Raw genomic sequence first — 16,261 nt, forward strand, 5'->3', positions numbered from 1 at the left:
AAGTTGTATCCGGATTTTCAGGACCATTTAAACCGGAAACTTTTAAAAACACGAAAAATCCTATCCTCACTCGAAGTATCAGGAGGCTGAAAGTTACAAGAAAAATCCCGAATGTGCACCTTTAGTTTAGTGCGTAAAGAAAATGGATGCTAATATGTTCCAGCATATGAACGCATTGTTCATGGCATCTTATCATATTGTAAAAAATAAGACCCTACACTGATTTTGAAGGTTTGGTTGCATTGTTGAGCAAGTTGAATGTTAACTGATTCAGACAAGTATGTGAACAATGAACAATGCAGATAACTTATTTCATACATTGCCTCAGATCGTTGTGAAGATTTGGTATGTGAAATTAAGGTAAGTTCATACGTCAGTATCTTACTCGATGGATCAACAGATAAATCTGATGATGAGCTCATACTTTACGTTCGTTTTTTAAAAGAAAATAAGGTGAAGGGGACATTTCTTTCTTTTGTGTCATTGGAGGATGCAACAAGTGATGGCTATAATATGGAAGCTCTGGAAACAGAATTGCATCGTTTAGGGCTTGGAGAACTCTTCACAGGTACAAAACTAATTGATATTGGGACTGATGGAGCACCCTGTATGATTGGTGTTCATTATGGTTTGGTAACAAAAATATCTGAAAAACTTGGTAAACGTTCATTGTGTTTCATATCAACTCAAACTCACCGTTCTTAACTCACTGAAAAAGGTGAAATTTAAAATCATTGATGAAATTGATTCTACACTACGGAAACTATACAAGTTTTATCGACATTCGCCAAAACTACTTCGCGAACTGAAGAAAATTTCGGAGTAACTGTAATGTGAAAGATCTAAACTGCAGTACTTACACCAAGTTAGATGGGTAGCAAGCAAATTAAATGCTTTGCATGCAGTTGTCAATGACTGGGAATGTCTAGTGGTGCATTTAGAGAATATTTCTGAAAGGAAAGGTGAAGAAGGAATCACAGCTAAAGGTCTTCTAAAGAAGATCAAGTACCGGTACTTCAAATTTGTCATCACAATTCACTTCTTGTATGATTGAAAACAAAAACCTACAACCTGTTTTCCAGTCATTGACCGCGTCAGGGATGTTATGAATGAAACATATATAGGCTGTGACCAAAATATGGCTTCTGATTGAGGTAGCTAGAAATAAAATTCCGGAAACTCAATCGTCAAAAGTTACCAGTGTTTCGCCCAGAGTGCGGCATGGGCTCATCAGTTGGATACCGCACCTTTTCCAAGACACTGGCCGGCTGATTTGCGTAATAGGCCCTGTTTCCAGCCGTTATTCTACGATATATCTCCTCACTTATTCCATTATTGTTTGTTAACATGGTTCCCAAATACTCAAAACTTCGTACATTCTCAAAACTATGCCTATTTATTGTCAGATTATCTTGACTTCTTGTACCCTCTATAACAGTCACATGCATATACTTGGGTTTACTGTCATTCACCTCCAGTCCCATCAGTTTTTCTACTTCCATTTCAAGAAACATTTCCTTCAAATATCTATCATTCCTGGCCATTAACACTATATCTGCTTACGCGCAAATTTGTTTAGATTTGTATACAATATTTCCGGTATCCATAATTTTTTCAAGGACTTGGTTAATTGCCAGATTAAACAAAGTAGCTGAGTGTATCACCTTGTCTGACTCCTGTTTCTGTGGTATTCCTATTGTCTCCATATATTCATATAGCTTATTCTTGTATATACTGTCAAATGCTTGTCTAAAATCTACAAACATGTGTAGATCTATATTATGCTCATGGCATTTTCCATCGTTTGACGTACCACGATTATTTGATCTACTGTGCTCCTATTTCGCCTGAAGCCACATTGTGCTTCATCCAATCTCTCTTCAGCATATGGAGTCAGATATTGTAATAGGAAGAGTGATATTCAGTAATGTAATTTCCCTATAATTAGTGCATTCGTATTTATTTCCCTTCTTATATATTGGGAAAATCCTGTATTCCACTCATCAGGTATTCGTTCTTCCTCCCAAATGTTAATCAGTTCATGTATCTCTTGTAGCATTTCTTTGCTACTATTTTTAATCAGTTCACTTGTTATTCCGTCTTCTCCTGCTGCTTTATGGTTATTTAATTTTGCAATAGCATTTTCTACATTTTCAATGGCCCACTCTGCTCCATATGCCTTTCACTTTCTTCCACCCCTTCTTTTCTTGTTAAGGAGCACTCGGAAGTATTCGGTCCATCTTTCACTTATATCCTCTTCATTCGGTAATAGCTTACCTTCTTTATTCTTACAGCCATTCAATCTTGGCTTATACTCCTTCCTGAAATAATTATAGAATTCCTTTGTCCTCTTCTGTAACCTTTGTGTCTCTATACTCTCTAGTTTCTTCTTAATCATCTCTTTTCTTCTTACAGATGTTATTAGCTTCACGTATGCGTTTCTCATAATTTTCCCTATTTGACCTTGTATCTCTGTAACATTTAGCTCTTGCTGCATTCTTCCTTCCAATCGCTTCCTCACTCTCCGTATCAAACCAACTATTTCTTTTCTTTTTAGCTATACCCAGTGTTTCTTGTGCCGCATTTTGTATGCACCTTTGAACTTTTGTCCACCTCTCCTATATTCCAGATACTTGTCCAATTATCTGTAAAGTATTATTCATTTTTGACTGGAATTCTTGTTTTCTTTCTGGTTGTTGTAGTTTTTCCAAATTCCATTTCCTTCTTTCCATAGGTTGTCTCATCTGTCCTGTTGCCAATTTTTGTCTCACTATTGCTTTTACTAAATAATCAGAATCAGTTTGGCCCTCTGCATGTCCTTCCGTCAATGGATGCCGCATGCCTCTTAGTCACTAGTACATAATCAGTTTGATTTAGCACTGTGCTTCCTGGCATCTCCCACGTTCCTTTATGTATTTTCTTATCAAAGCAGGTGTTCTTAATTGTAAGACCACTTGTAGTTGCAAACTGTCCCAGGTGAAAACCATTCTCATTTGATTCTTCCTGTAGTGTATATTTTCCCTGCTATTGGTCTCATACTCTTCCTTTCCCACTTTGGCATTAAAATCTCCTAAAATAATAATAATCATGTCATATCTTGGTCCCTCTTCAACGGTTTGTACCAACGCATCATAAAATTGTTCCTTCCTTTCCTCATCTGCATTTTCAATTGGTGCATGTGCTGATATAACAGTTATGTTCCTAAACTTCCCCTTAATCCGAAGCTTACATATTCTGAGATAGGTTCAAATCCTTTTACACTCTTCTTCAATTTCCCATGTACTATAAATCCCGTACAGAATTGTCCTGTTCTTTCTTCCAGCCCACTGTAATAGAGGTTATAATCTTTCTTTTCAATACATCCTTGCCCTTTCCATCTTATTTCCTGGATCGTCGTATCCAAATCTTTTAGTTTCATTTACTATTTGTTGCATTTTTTCCCGGTTTTAATATTCTTACATACCAAGTTGTCCATTTCATGACCGTATCGATGTTTAATCAAGAAGTATAAATAATAATAAAGTATAAATAAATACTTACTTCTTACATACCATGTCGCCATGTTTATATCCGCTTTCCTTACTCGTATCCTTTTCCTAAATTTTTTGTCGTCTTTGATTTCCATCCGGCTTTTCCTAAACTTGTCGTCGTCTCTGATTTCCATCCGGCTTTCTCATAGAAGTCTTCTGAACAATGCTTTTTTTTTACAAGGTGAGGCCGTTAACTCCACGCTCAATCCTATCCACTGGCTAGGGACATTGATTTTGGAGCATCCTACTCCTAGACAGGTTGCCTTCACCATGACTGATGTCACGTACTTTCGAGGAGGTATAACCCGACAGTTGTTGGACAACCCTGGGCAGTATGAACAAGGAAATTCCCAATAGGTCGTACCAATGCGTGGAAAATGCTAGGGCCCACCAAGGTCAGGTGGATCAGGAATAAATTTTATTTCCGAGAAAATGTTACTACGGACTAAAATAAAACTGGTATTAAAACTCAAAGAACTTTAATGAAAACTAAAACAGAACAGACCAATTAAATAGTAAGTCCCTAATTAAATCAAAGGAAAACAAGAATTAAGTGAAATGGGACCATAAAAATTAAGTTTTGAAAAAGTAGAAACTGTTTTCACCGTAAGGTACTTAAATTCGGTTATAGACCTTTCATTTAAGAAGAAATAGCTCTGATTAATTAAAATCCTAAATTCAAGGCATTGTTTCTACCCTGCAATATGAGAGCGGAGCAGAGAAATGTTTCTTAATCACGGCTTTAGAATGATCCGATAGGAATCACGAAAATCAGTATTAGTTCCAAAGTTCCACCAAGAACGAATCGGGAACAAATCAAAACATGAATGAGAAGTCAATTACAAGATAATCAGAATTAAAACATCCCAGCGAAGTGTAATTAATACTTCCGAAAACGTTTTCAGTATCGCACATCAAAACCCAAAAAACAAGAACATCCCAATTCAATTGACGTACGTCAGATGTTCACCAGAAACAGAGCATAGAAATGTCAAATGACAAACGTAGCGCAGAAAACTCCCCATGTATAGAGAAGGTCGCCATGGAAACTGGGTCACATGATAAAAAAAATCAAAATGGCACCCCATCCAAAGGATAACCTTCAAAGGAAAAATTAGCCGTTAAAGAAACAATTTTCCACTCTTGCTTTCATCTACCTTTACATGATAGTTCAACTAGTTACCAGAATTATCCCAATAGAATAGATATGAGGAAAAACACAGGAGGTGTTATGATACACTTAAGTATCGTAGTAAAACATACTCTCTATGACAACACCTTTTAAGACATAGCTTGGTTTAAAGGAGACATTTCCAGAGTGCTAGGTGGACAAACTTAATTTCCTAAATTATTACAATACGCCCCCATAAGAATCTGATAATCACATCCAAGGTAATTTTAACATAGTCACTTTGATAATAAAAATAATAAATAAAAATAAATAACACCCAGAGAAATTCAGTTGAAGGTATACTGAACACAATTCAGTTCCACTGTGTTTAGTGCTTCACATTTTCATGTACCTCCGGGTTGAATGAATTGAAAAGGCTACTCATAGTTTATGCAGGAAATATTAAAATAAATTTCAACCAAACATTTTGTGGCCCACGCCACACGGAGATCGGATCACCCTGTATCAAGGTGATACATCATCTTCTTTCTGCTTTAACTCAGGAATATAATTAAAAACCCAACAACAGCAAGAGCTAGCTTCTTCCAATAATCTGTTCACAACTCGAGCTGACGATCGCTTATTATTGTTATCCACAGAGACAATCGCGTGTCAGTTTAGCTCAGCTAAACGCCGCAAGATGGTAGCACAACAGGTTCCCTGGAGGCTAGCGCTTATGGCAGACACCCGTAGAACTACTAGCGCATTACGGAGGCGATGTTTCAAATACTTTTAAAGTGTTCAATTTCCATTATACTGAGTTCCGTCTACCCCGTCTTATGTTCTCAACTAATTAACCCCAGTGAGGATGGGTTTCATCATCCGCCTTTTCCACCATTCCAACGGTCTCCTTCTCTGCTGGATCCGCTGTTATACCCCGTGGATTGGGTTCTCACCTGAACTTAAGTCATCCTTTTACACCGGCCTACTGGAGTAGAGGATGCCCACCCCTGCAACGTGGATGCACCAGGCAGAAGTTACTCAAGTGGAGAATAGAGAAGGTGGCCCTATCTCCCTTGAGTTGGGTTAAAGGTTGTGTATATTACCAGTGTAATAAAGCAGCTCTGAGTAGTAGGGTATTTATGAGAGGACAGCAAAAGACATTTGAGAGGAAGGCCAAGCAAATGGTGCATAGACGGCAGAATTGGATGTAGAGGAGAGGTCTCAGATAGGAAGATGTCCTGGAAAAGATGTAAGTAAACAGGAGCCGATGGCATGCACTAGTACACCTCACTTTGAAGGAGTTGGATGATGACGATGAATATTGTTGATATTCGTCAAATTTTGAACACTGAGCAGTAATAATAAATTTATTAAAGACACTTGGACTTCGATATTGAGTAATTTCTATGCCGTAACTGGAATACTGCATTATAGGACTGCTGAGTAGTGTGTGGACTGATGTGAATCTCATTTTCCAGTGCAAGAGTTTTGAAATGGACATGAGGTAGGAGATATGGTAGGTGGAACCAGTGGATCCTCCACAAGCTGATTAACCTTCCCAAAAATTCAGATAAAGGACGTCACATAAGTCACGTGGAAGTTGTGTGTGGTGGACTATAATAATGCTTCATACCGAACTGAATTGCCTGTCCAGACCTGAGCGTGCTGAGATGGGGCTTACAAAGATAAACGAGTTGATAGTATTGTATAGACATTGCCTGTTGGAACAATGCCAATTTGATATTCTAGGTGAAACTATTAGGCTGAACCTACCTAGTATTATGAGGGTAATCCCAAAAATGTCTATTTTTTTATAGATACAGAACTCTGTTTCCTGCGCTCGCATATAACACGGGCACGTCACGCTGAGACACTGTCTTGGCTTGGCAGCTGTTGAGAATGGAGATCCCACTGGATGTTGCGAAGTGCACGCAGTTACTGTGTTTTTGAACGCAAAAGGTACTGAACCGACTGAAATCCATCGCCAATTGACGGAAGTGTATGGCGAGTTGTACATGGATGTCAAATGTTTGTAAGTGGTGTAGTTTGTAGCCGGTTGGACTGAAATTCACGACGAACAATGGAGCGGGAGTCTGTCAATTTCAGTCGACAGTTATGAAGGTTGAGAAAATCATGCGTGAAGATCGGTGGATCACCCTGGATGATCTCTGCACTTTGGTTATTCAGGTTTCCTGAAGCGCTGCTCACAGAATTTTAATGGAAAAGTTGAAATCCAGGAAGGTGTGCGCAAGATGGGTGCCATGCATGCTGACTGAAGACCACATGCGGCAACGAGTTGATTCTTCCCACGCATTCCTTCAACGCTTTGCAGCTGAACAGGACAACTTTTTGGACTCAATTGTCACGGTTGATGAAACCTGGGCGTTCCACTTTTCACCTGAGACCTAACAACAATCATGTTAGTGGCGGCATCCCTCTTCGCCAAAGCCGTGGAAATTCAAGCGAACAGAGTCTGCCGGTAAGGTCATGACAGCTGTGTTTTGGGGTTAAAAAGGGGTATTGTTGGTCAACTTAATGTCCGCTGGGACCACAATTAACGCTGACAGGTACTGTAAGACCCTGAAAAAACTGTTGACGGGCAATTCAGAACCGGAGAAGAGGGATGTTGAGCGAGGGCATAAACATTCTCCATGATAACGCTCGCCTGCGCGTCGCCCGGCAAACCGTTGCTCTCCTGCAACAGTTTCAGTGGAACTGCACCCACTCACCTACCCTATAGTCCGACTTGGCGCCCAGTAACTATCAGTTGTTCCCTAAGTTGAAAGAACATTTGGCTTGAAAGCGATTCAGCACCGACGAGGTGAAAGATGAGGTTCACAACTTCCTGGAGAGCACAGCGGCAAGCTGGTATGACATGGCCATACAAAAAATTGTCACAGCGTCTACAGAAATGCATCGACCAAAATAGTGGTTATGTAGGAAAATTGCTGAATGTTCAAGCTGTAAAATGATGTAAACCATTGTAGAAATAAACAGGTCTATGTATTTATAAAAATACATTATTGGGATTACCTTAGGATGTTCAAAATGTTGTCCCTCAGCTGTCTGATATGCCTGACACTCGTAAACAGGTTTGCAGACACCCTGCGAATCTCGGCCCATGTGATGTTCGAAATAACTTGTGCAATGTTGTCTTGTAGTTCTCTTGTGGGAGGGTTGTTCAAATTCACTTTTCCCTCCAGCATCCTCCACAGGTAATAATCGCAGGGATTTAAATCAGGAGATCTAGCGGGATAATTAAGCACACTATTTTCGAAAACTTCCTGTATTATCTTCATATCGATCAGCAGTGTATGCCGTTGTATCTTCCATGAAGTAACCATTACTTCTTGCTTCTTCAGTCGGTTCTTGAAAGAATGAGGTTAAATACTGTTCAGCATTTGTTTCGTGGAAAAATGTAGGCTTTATACTTATGTGGGCACTTATTGCGCACCAAACTCATATCTTTACATCATGAAGTGGACGGACATGCCGCTGGAGTGCATGGACTGAAGCAACCAGTTAAGATATCAAACCCTAGCAAAACTGTCAGGTCCTCTTAAATGTTGGGCAGTGGCAGGTTTGTACAGTTAGGCTTTTAAGTTTTCTTGCTTTGTGGGCAGAAGATGCCACATTAGCTTTTACAGCTAGACTCAATAGGGATTCTGTTGGAATTCTTTCAGAGAGCTCCTGTTTCATTAAGCTTTTCCTCTGTTAAAACAGTTCGTTTCCTGCGCGTTTTCTTGTTTAGAATGGACCTGGTGGTGAGCAATTTTTTCACTAAATTGCGTACCGTATTCATATGAGGACGGCGGATGCCAGGAAATTTCCAAACGAATTGAAAGCGGCTTTCTTTAACAGAAGATGCTTCGCATAGCACAACACAATGAATATATAGTCGCTGCCGGGACAAAACCTCCTATGTGAAATAATTTTAGCTTAGAACTTTGGCTGGTAAGGTGCAATATCGTGTGCATATTGTCAAGGCATTCTCGCTTTTCACAATGTATGTGCTGCGTGTCAGTATATCTCCAAAACATATCACGTAGGAGGTTTTGTCCCGGCAACGACGATATGCTGTTCTACTGTAGTATACATTACTCGTTAAACATACGATAACTTTTGTATTCATACAGAAACTCACTATTTCAAAATGAACGCATTGAATACACTATAGATACCACAGATGTTAAACTGTTGCTGGAGAGATGCTAGACTTATTGCGTAATTGCTGCTGCATGAGTATCGAATGTGGTGCATTCAATGCTTAACAGTGCTCGGAGTTAGAGGCAGCATCCTAATCAAAGTAACGAATGTCGCATTCGGTACTTTACCATTGTTAGAGACGAGCATATCGGAGACTACTGGCCAACAATGGGTTTCTGGGCTGACGAGGTAATTTGCCACTGTACTGGACAACCCTGAGGAAATTATAATCGGTCGAAAGTGAAAGTGTCATTTATCATATTAAATTGTCTGTTGATAATTAAATACTTTTTAAAAGTATATTCTGTAGTTCGCTGTTGCTATGTCATATCCCCTTCAACTATTGTAATGCTCAAAACTTATTTTTATTTTCAGATGCCAAACATTAAATTGCAGAGTTCTGATGGAGAAGTCTTTGAAGTTGATGTAGAGATTGCCAAGTGCTCGGTCACCATCAAGACCATGTTGGAGGATCTAGGTGAGATATTGTGAAGTAATTTGTTGTTAATGTGTTTGGTTGACAATGATTGAGAATAGGCTAAAACCAGGGAGTGTGTTGTCACCTTTACTGTTCATAATCGTGATGCATGATATCGTAAAGGCAGCAATGGAAGATTATAGAGGGGAAAGAATGGATGTAATGATGTGATATGGGGAGATATGGTGGAACAACTGAATGTATCAAAAAGATTGAACGATGGAGATTGAGATTAACCATGGAGAAGAGCAAGAGAATGGTAATAAGCTGAGGGGGGAAAAAAATGCTGTCAGAATTGGAGTCAAGGAACCGGAAATAGTTGAACACTTCAAATACTTGGGAAGTGGACTGACAGAAAATGGAAGGCTGTATATGGAAATTAAAGTTTTGTCTGGACGTTGTTCAGAATTTGAAAAGAATGGTATTTCTGTATGTCATGTCCACAGTAACAAGAAAAAGAACTTTTTACTTCCCCGTAATTTCTGTCTTTATGTATGTACACGCATCACGAGGAAATGGATGAAGAGAATTTAATAAAAATCGGTATGTGAAGTCGGGGGGGGGGGAGGATGAGCCACTATAATCTAGGCTATAAATCATTTTATTGACGCTGAGTGAAATGGTAGTGTTAGGGAAGGCCTAAAATTTAATTCTCTAATATTTATATTAGTGGTCCTGATAGTAAATACTACATAAAGTTAAAGTGCCTCAGAGGTGGTGGATTATTCAATGAAACACAGCATCATTTCACCCTCTTTTTCAGCTGATACCAGGCGAGGATTCGTCTCCACTTTGTACTGTCTCTCCACCACTCCTCATCTAACACTGTGTTCCAATCCAGGTTTCACTGTCCTATGTTCTTATTCTTCTTCACCACAGAGTTCATCCATCGTGATCTCAGTCTTCCTCATACTATCTTCCCTGTCATGTCTTTCCAGCGCTTGTCTCAGCCGTCTTCTTTCATCCACTTGACAAGTCCAAACCACCTCAATCTGTTCTGTTCCAGTTTGTCATTTACTTTTTCACATTTAGCTCTTTTTCGTATGTTTATTTCTCATTATACCTCCCTGTCTTTTGTACCGTACTACTCAGGAATTTAATTTATCTGTACTCTAATCTCTCCATATCATTCTCCAGGTCTCTGCTGCATGTCATTACAGGTAATATGCGTTGAATCTGTATTAACGGCTGAGCTGGCCGTGCGGCCAGGGGTGCGCAACTAAGAGCTTGCATCCAGGAGATATTGGGTTCAAACCCTACTGTTGGCAGCCCTGAACATGGTTTTCTTTGGTTTCCCATTTTCACACCACGGCTGCTGCCTTCCCATTCCTAGGCCTTTCCTTTCCCATCGTCGGCATAACACCTCTCTGTGTCAGTGCGACGTAAAGCAAAATGGGGGGGGGGGATCTCTTTTTTTTTTTTTTTCCCTCTCCTGTACCTGTTCTTCATCTATTTGTGTTCCATCATTTGGCGACAGCCTTGCATTCTTGTTTGGTAGCATGTCGATTTTGTTAATGGGAAATTAAATTTTCAGTACCTCACAACTGGGAACATCAGAATAACCTCTTGACTAATCATGAACAGCTGTTGTTAGTTTGTAACATTGCTGTCATAGCTTCCACGGGAAGTGAATGTAGACTTTCATTCCAGATTGTTTTAAAGTGCATTAGCTTCAGAAATTCAGAATAGTGAGGATATCTGTTGGAGAATATTCAAGCTGGATTAAGGACAAATCACTCCCATTTTGACAATCAACATAGAAGTTTGTTCATGCATACACTTTATTTGCTTATAGCTCACTAAAACTGCCGCTCTATGGTCTGTATTTAAAATAAATGTATTTTCTCAATGTATGGAAGGCTTGTTGTTTGAAGGTAGTTTTTCTAACGTAGTAGACTTTTGTTTCATTTCACTGGTAACTTCATTTTGTACCAGCATTACAGCAGAGCTTGTAGTTCCAGAATGAGTCTCTTCAGCCATCTAAGAACCCATAATGCTCCCCTGGAAGTGAATGCCCATGATAAGTTCTGTACGTGGCCTGTACTCTTCAAGTTGCTGTGCCTTTCCATCTTTCCATGCTCCATTGGTCACAATACACAGCTGCTGGAACTGGCAGCAGCACTGATGTCGCACGTCTTTGTATGTCAGCACAATGTCAAGGATTCCCTTGAGGTAGGGAAACTAAAAGGAGTCGGCTGTTTGAGAACCGTTCACACCACTTAGCAAAGGAGTTTAACGCACAGAGATTGCAGTGTGTGGGCGGGGTTGTTGTGGAGGGGACTTCCTTTTCCAGTCCTGTAAAATAGGCTGAATACGCCAGATGTGTGGCAGCAACTGTTTCAAAATGTTTTCATGGAATGTGGCATTGAGGGATTGACCCTCTTGTACGAATTCTGGGGGGATCATGCCATTGCTGTTGAAAAAAAAAGGCGATCAACTGTCTGGATGCTGGACTTTTGGAGGGGACTCACTTGGGATGTGGTGAATCTGAACACCATGCTTGTCGCTTGTTCTCCAGATCTAACTAGTAGCGTCAGCTCTTGTTGCCTGTGATGATTGTGTTCAGAAAAGATTGACTTTGGTCACAGGTGTCATTGAAATGTCCAGCAATTTCCAGCCATGTTGCCTTCTGCTCGTCAGTCGATGTGCGTGACACAATGTAGATCACCTGGTTGTCTAACTTGTTGTGAATGATAGTGTTTGCATTGTCCTTGCTCATCTCAAATTCCTCCAATATCTTCCTCAGAGGCAATTGCATCTGTCACTTGTTTGATGTTTTCTGTTTGTCGACTCTCGACCCGGACATGGCGCATCAAGAGTACTGTCCATCCCGAAAGCATTTGAACCAGTCGTAAACACATTTTCTCCTTACGGCTTTTATTCCATACCCTTGCACAAACCTCGCGTGTCTGTTGCCATTTTTCCTCATTTGTAACTAAACGTTGTTGCTCCATTGTATTATGACTTACGTGTTCTACTCTACATGATGCTCCTCTATATATCTCCTTATTCACATGCACAGTGTTACAATATGTTGCCATTGCAATATAGACCCATTCACCGTACTCTTTACTCACCTTGCATAATCTTATATGTAAAAACAAAAACTAATGTTCACAATTTAGGCACTCCTCTAAATGCTGTTTAATGTTATCTGGAATGTCTGAAGAAGTGATGCAGTTTGTATTCTTGTTCAGGTACTGTTGACAGCTAAGATGGTTGAGTGGTTATGTGAATGTTTATCCACGAATATCACTGTAATATTTGTCACAAATGGAAGATAATAATTGAATTTACTCAAATAAAGTCTCAAATTAGGAAGTTGATTAAGAAATACCTTCATATCTAGCAAGAAATATGTATACGTATTTACTGGCTGTAAACAGGAATCCATTATTTTGCATTCCGCTGCTCGCGCCGTCGTTTGTTTTATAAATAAATGTTTTATTGCGCACAAATGTGCATGAATGTATAATATAACTATAATAGTTTATTTAAATCCGCCTTGATCAATACACTCATTAAATGAAAGAAACATTAATTAAACCATACATGTTTCGGGAAATCTCAACCATTCCCTTCATCAGTGGTTAGATCAAAGAATAACACAATATGACACAATCTTTTGTTTTACAATTTGATCTAACCACTGATGAAGGGAATGGTTGAGATTTCCCGAAACATGTATGGTTTAATTAATGTTTTTCTTTTAATGAGTGTATTGATCAAGGCGGATTTGAATAAACTATTATAAATAGTTATATTATACATTCAGACCAGTCAATACAGACCAAACACAATATTAACCTATCATGGTTAAGTTTATTAACAAATGTGCATGGACAAAATTCTTATGAGCAATCGTCTGGGCAGAATTTTAAGGATTCTATTCTCAGTTTACACTTAAGTACGTGATATCGTTCACCAAGTTCGCCGCATGAATGGGAGTGCGGGTATTTTGTTGAAAGAAAAATAGCATTATTCCTGGACCAATAGGCCTACATATATTTATATATAAAAAAAGGAAAATAGCATGATCCCTGGACCAATAAATCGTTTAATGAATCAGTTAGTGCACATGAAGGGACAGCCCATCAAATTACATCAAATGAGAAAAATCAAGCCAAGGTGCTTAAAGGGGGTGCGACATCTGCCCTGTGAATACAGGCACAACTGTAAGGCATGGATGACATCTGTGATATTGAAAGAGTGGTTGTTGGACTTGGAACATCGGATGAAGTTACATGTAATTAATCTCATGATGTCAGACTCGTTGGCTGAACGGTCAGCGTACTGGCCTTCGGTTCAGAGGGTCCCGGGTTCGATTCCCGGCCGGGTCGGGGATTTTAACCTTAATTGGTTAATTCCTATGGCACGGGGGCTGGGTGTATGTGTTGTCTTCATCATCATTTCATGCTCATCACGACGCGCAGGTCGCCTACGGGAGTCTAATAGAAAGACCTGCACCTGCTGAGCCGAACCCGTCCTGGGATATCCCGGCACTAAAAGCCATACGACATTTCATTTCAATCTCATGATGGAACCGTGTTGAGGATAATATATTAAAATTATAAAATTCTTTTATTAACAACCACCTACTCAATACAATATAATACACTCATTGAATTATAAAATAATCATGAGGTGTCTTAAAAAATGGCATAAATAACGGAACATGTTTCGTTCGGCATTGCGAACATCATCAGCCGTTAGTACACTGACTGAGGTCAGGGCCCTGAATTTAAGTGATTAAAATTGTTAAAGGAATAACAATGTCGTATTAATTATTGACGGAGTTCTTACAATTGTGCGAAAACAAAAGTTGAATTAGAGTTAATTGAACAGTACAAGTCAAATAGAACCAGTCCACGCTTCACACATTGACGTATATTTTAATTGTCTACAATATCTATTTTTGTTTTTTACTTTAACAACCCCATGATTGTTTTTAACTCCACAAACTGACATCGTTCAATGTATTTCACCATAAATTCTTGCTGTTGATCTGTACATACTGTTACTAATTAAGTCTAATGTTATCATATTACTTTTTATTACGATATTGTTATTCTTTTAACAATTTTAATCACTTAAGTTCAGGGCCCTGACCTTAGTCTTTGTACTAACGGCTGATGTTCGCAATGCCGAACGAAACATGTTCCGTTATTTAAGCCATTTTTTAAGACACCTCATGATTATTTTATAATTCAATGAGTGTATTATATTGTATTGAGTAGGTGGTTGTTGATAAAAGAATTTTATAATTTTAATACACCGGATGAAGGCCGAAAAGAGGAGAATTTTTCTATTATTGGACAATTGCTCTTCTTATAATTGTGCCTCGCCTTTTGGAGCATGTAAAAGTTTTATTTTTGCCTCGAAATACAACTTCAATTCTGCAGCTGCTGGATCAGGGTATAATTCATGCAGTAAAGCGGCATTACAGAGCTCTTGTGGTCCATTGACTGCTGTGCAACGTTGCCACGAATACATTAACATCAACATATTGGGAGCAATGCAGATGTTTAATGCTGCAATGAAATCTCTGAATGCAGACATAATCACAAACTGCTTTAGAAAAGCTGGAGTGGTTTTTACAGAAGACGTCGCAGAAAGTGAAGTGTTGGATAATATGGAAACCGAGGGGGAATTGAGAGCGTTTGTGTACGTTGGATGTGCAATCTACGGTAAGTCTTACTGACTACATCAATGTAGATAGTGATGTAATAGTCCACAAAGAAATCACCGATGAGGAAGTTGTGGAGGACATAATGATTGATAGAGATCCATGTGATGAAGAGGAAGTCAACCCCCAAAATCATTGTGATCTACAGAGCTTGACTCATCAGGCAACGAACATGGCATGTAGCCTTCAAGATTTTCTTGTGTCACGAAGTGATGTGTCAGAATCTGTTTTAAATTCATATGCAGTGGTTGGTGACTATTTGGAACGAGCTTTTGTGGCTGGATCTGTTCAGAAGAAAATCACATACTTTTTCAAAACAGAGGTTCTGGAACAATGTGTAGACTTGCTTGTACAATGTAAAAATAGATTTTCTTCAAACATCTATCAATACTGTAACTCATAATGGTATTTTGAAGTTTATATATATAATAATTCGCTGAGGCCATCAAGGACCACATTAATTCTTGTTGCATTTGACACTGAACTTGGCCTTCTTTAGAGCCCAAATTTCCCTCATTCTTTGTGAGTGGGTCTGCTTACGTTCCTCTGTCCAAGGGGGACCGTGTCTTCTCTTCTGTTGCTCATCTCGGTTTAGCCTGATCGTCAATATTTTCTTGTGGAAGAGATCTCTGTTAAAGGCTTCGTCAGCTGAGATATGTAGAATTTGCAGGTTTTCTTTGGTATTTCTGAACCAGGGAATTGTGGTGTTGGGGTTTGAATAAAAAAGTGAAAGATTCTTTAGTTAACTTTCTTCTGTCCATTCTTTTCAGATGACCGTAAAATCGTGCCAGTCTTTTTCTGATTGTGTCGGTAATTTTCTCTATTTTGCTGTAGACTTCCTCATTGGATCTCTTTTGATGGATTCCATTTCTGTACTTTGATTCCAAGATTCCTTTCACAATTTTGCGTTCTTTTTTCTCCAGTTCTTCGAGGAGTCCTTTGTTGGCATTTAGAGACAAGGTTTCGGCTGCATATAGAACTACTGGCTTCAGAACAGTTTCATAATGACGTATCGTGGTGTTTTGGGAAAGGCATTTTTTGTTGTAGATTGTGCGGGATGTTTGGTAGGCTATTTCCAGTTTGCGTACTCGCTCCTGAAGTGCTTCTTTGTCCAGTCCATTTTTCATGATCTCACCCAGGTATTTGAATTTGTCTACTCGGGTGATGTCCCCGTATTTTGTATGGAGTTTTGGTGGAGCCTCTTTGATGTTAGTCATTACTTCTGTTTTCTCAAACGATATCTGCAA

The 16,261-nt window shown here is 39.2% G+C and overlaps 1 protein-coding gene across 1 annotated transcript in view; it reads left to right on the forward strand.

Annotated features, from left to right (window-relative positions):
• SkpA (SKP1-related A) overlaps positions 1–16,261 on the forward strand; it is an 80,055-nt gene that overhangs the window by 33,464 nt on the left and 30,330 nt on the right. The window contains exon 2 of the mRNA XM_067156607.2: positions 9,226–9,328. Coding sequence (XP_067012708.1) covers positions 9,226–9,328 — 103 coding nt within the window. The remainder of the gene's footprint in view (positions 1–9,225; positions 9,329–16,261) is intronic.

The sequence above is a fragment of the Anabrus simplex genome, chromosome 12 (assembly GCF_040414725.1).
Source record: "Anabrus simplex isolate iqAnaSimp1 chromosome 12, ASM4041472v1, whole genome shotgun sequence".
In the NCBI taxonomy this organism is placed as follows: domain Eukaryota; kingdom Metazoa; phylum Arthropoda; class Insecta; order Orthoptera; family Tettigoniidae; genus Anabrus; species Anabrus simplex.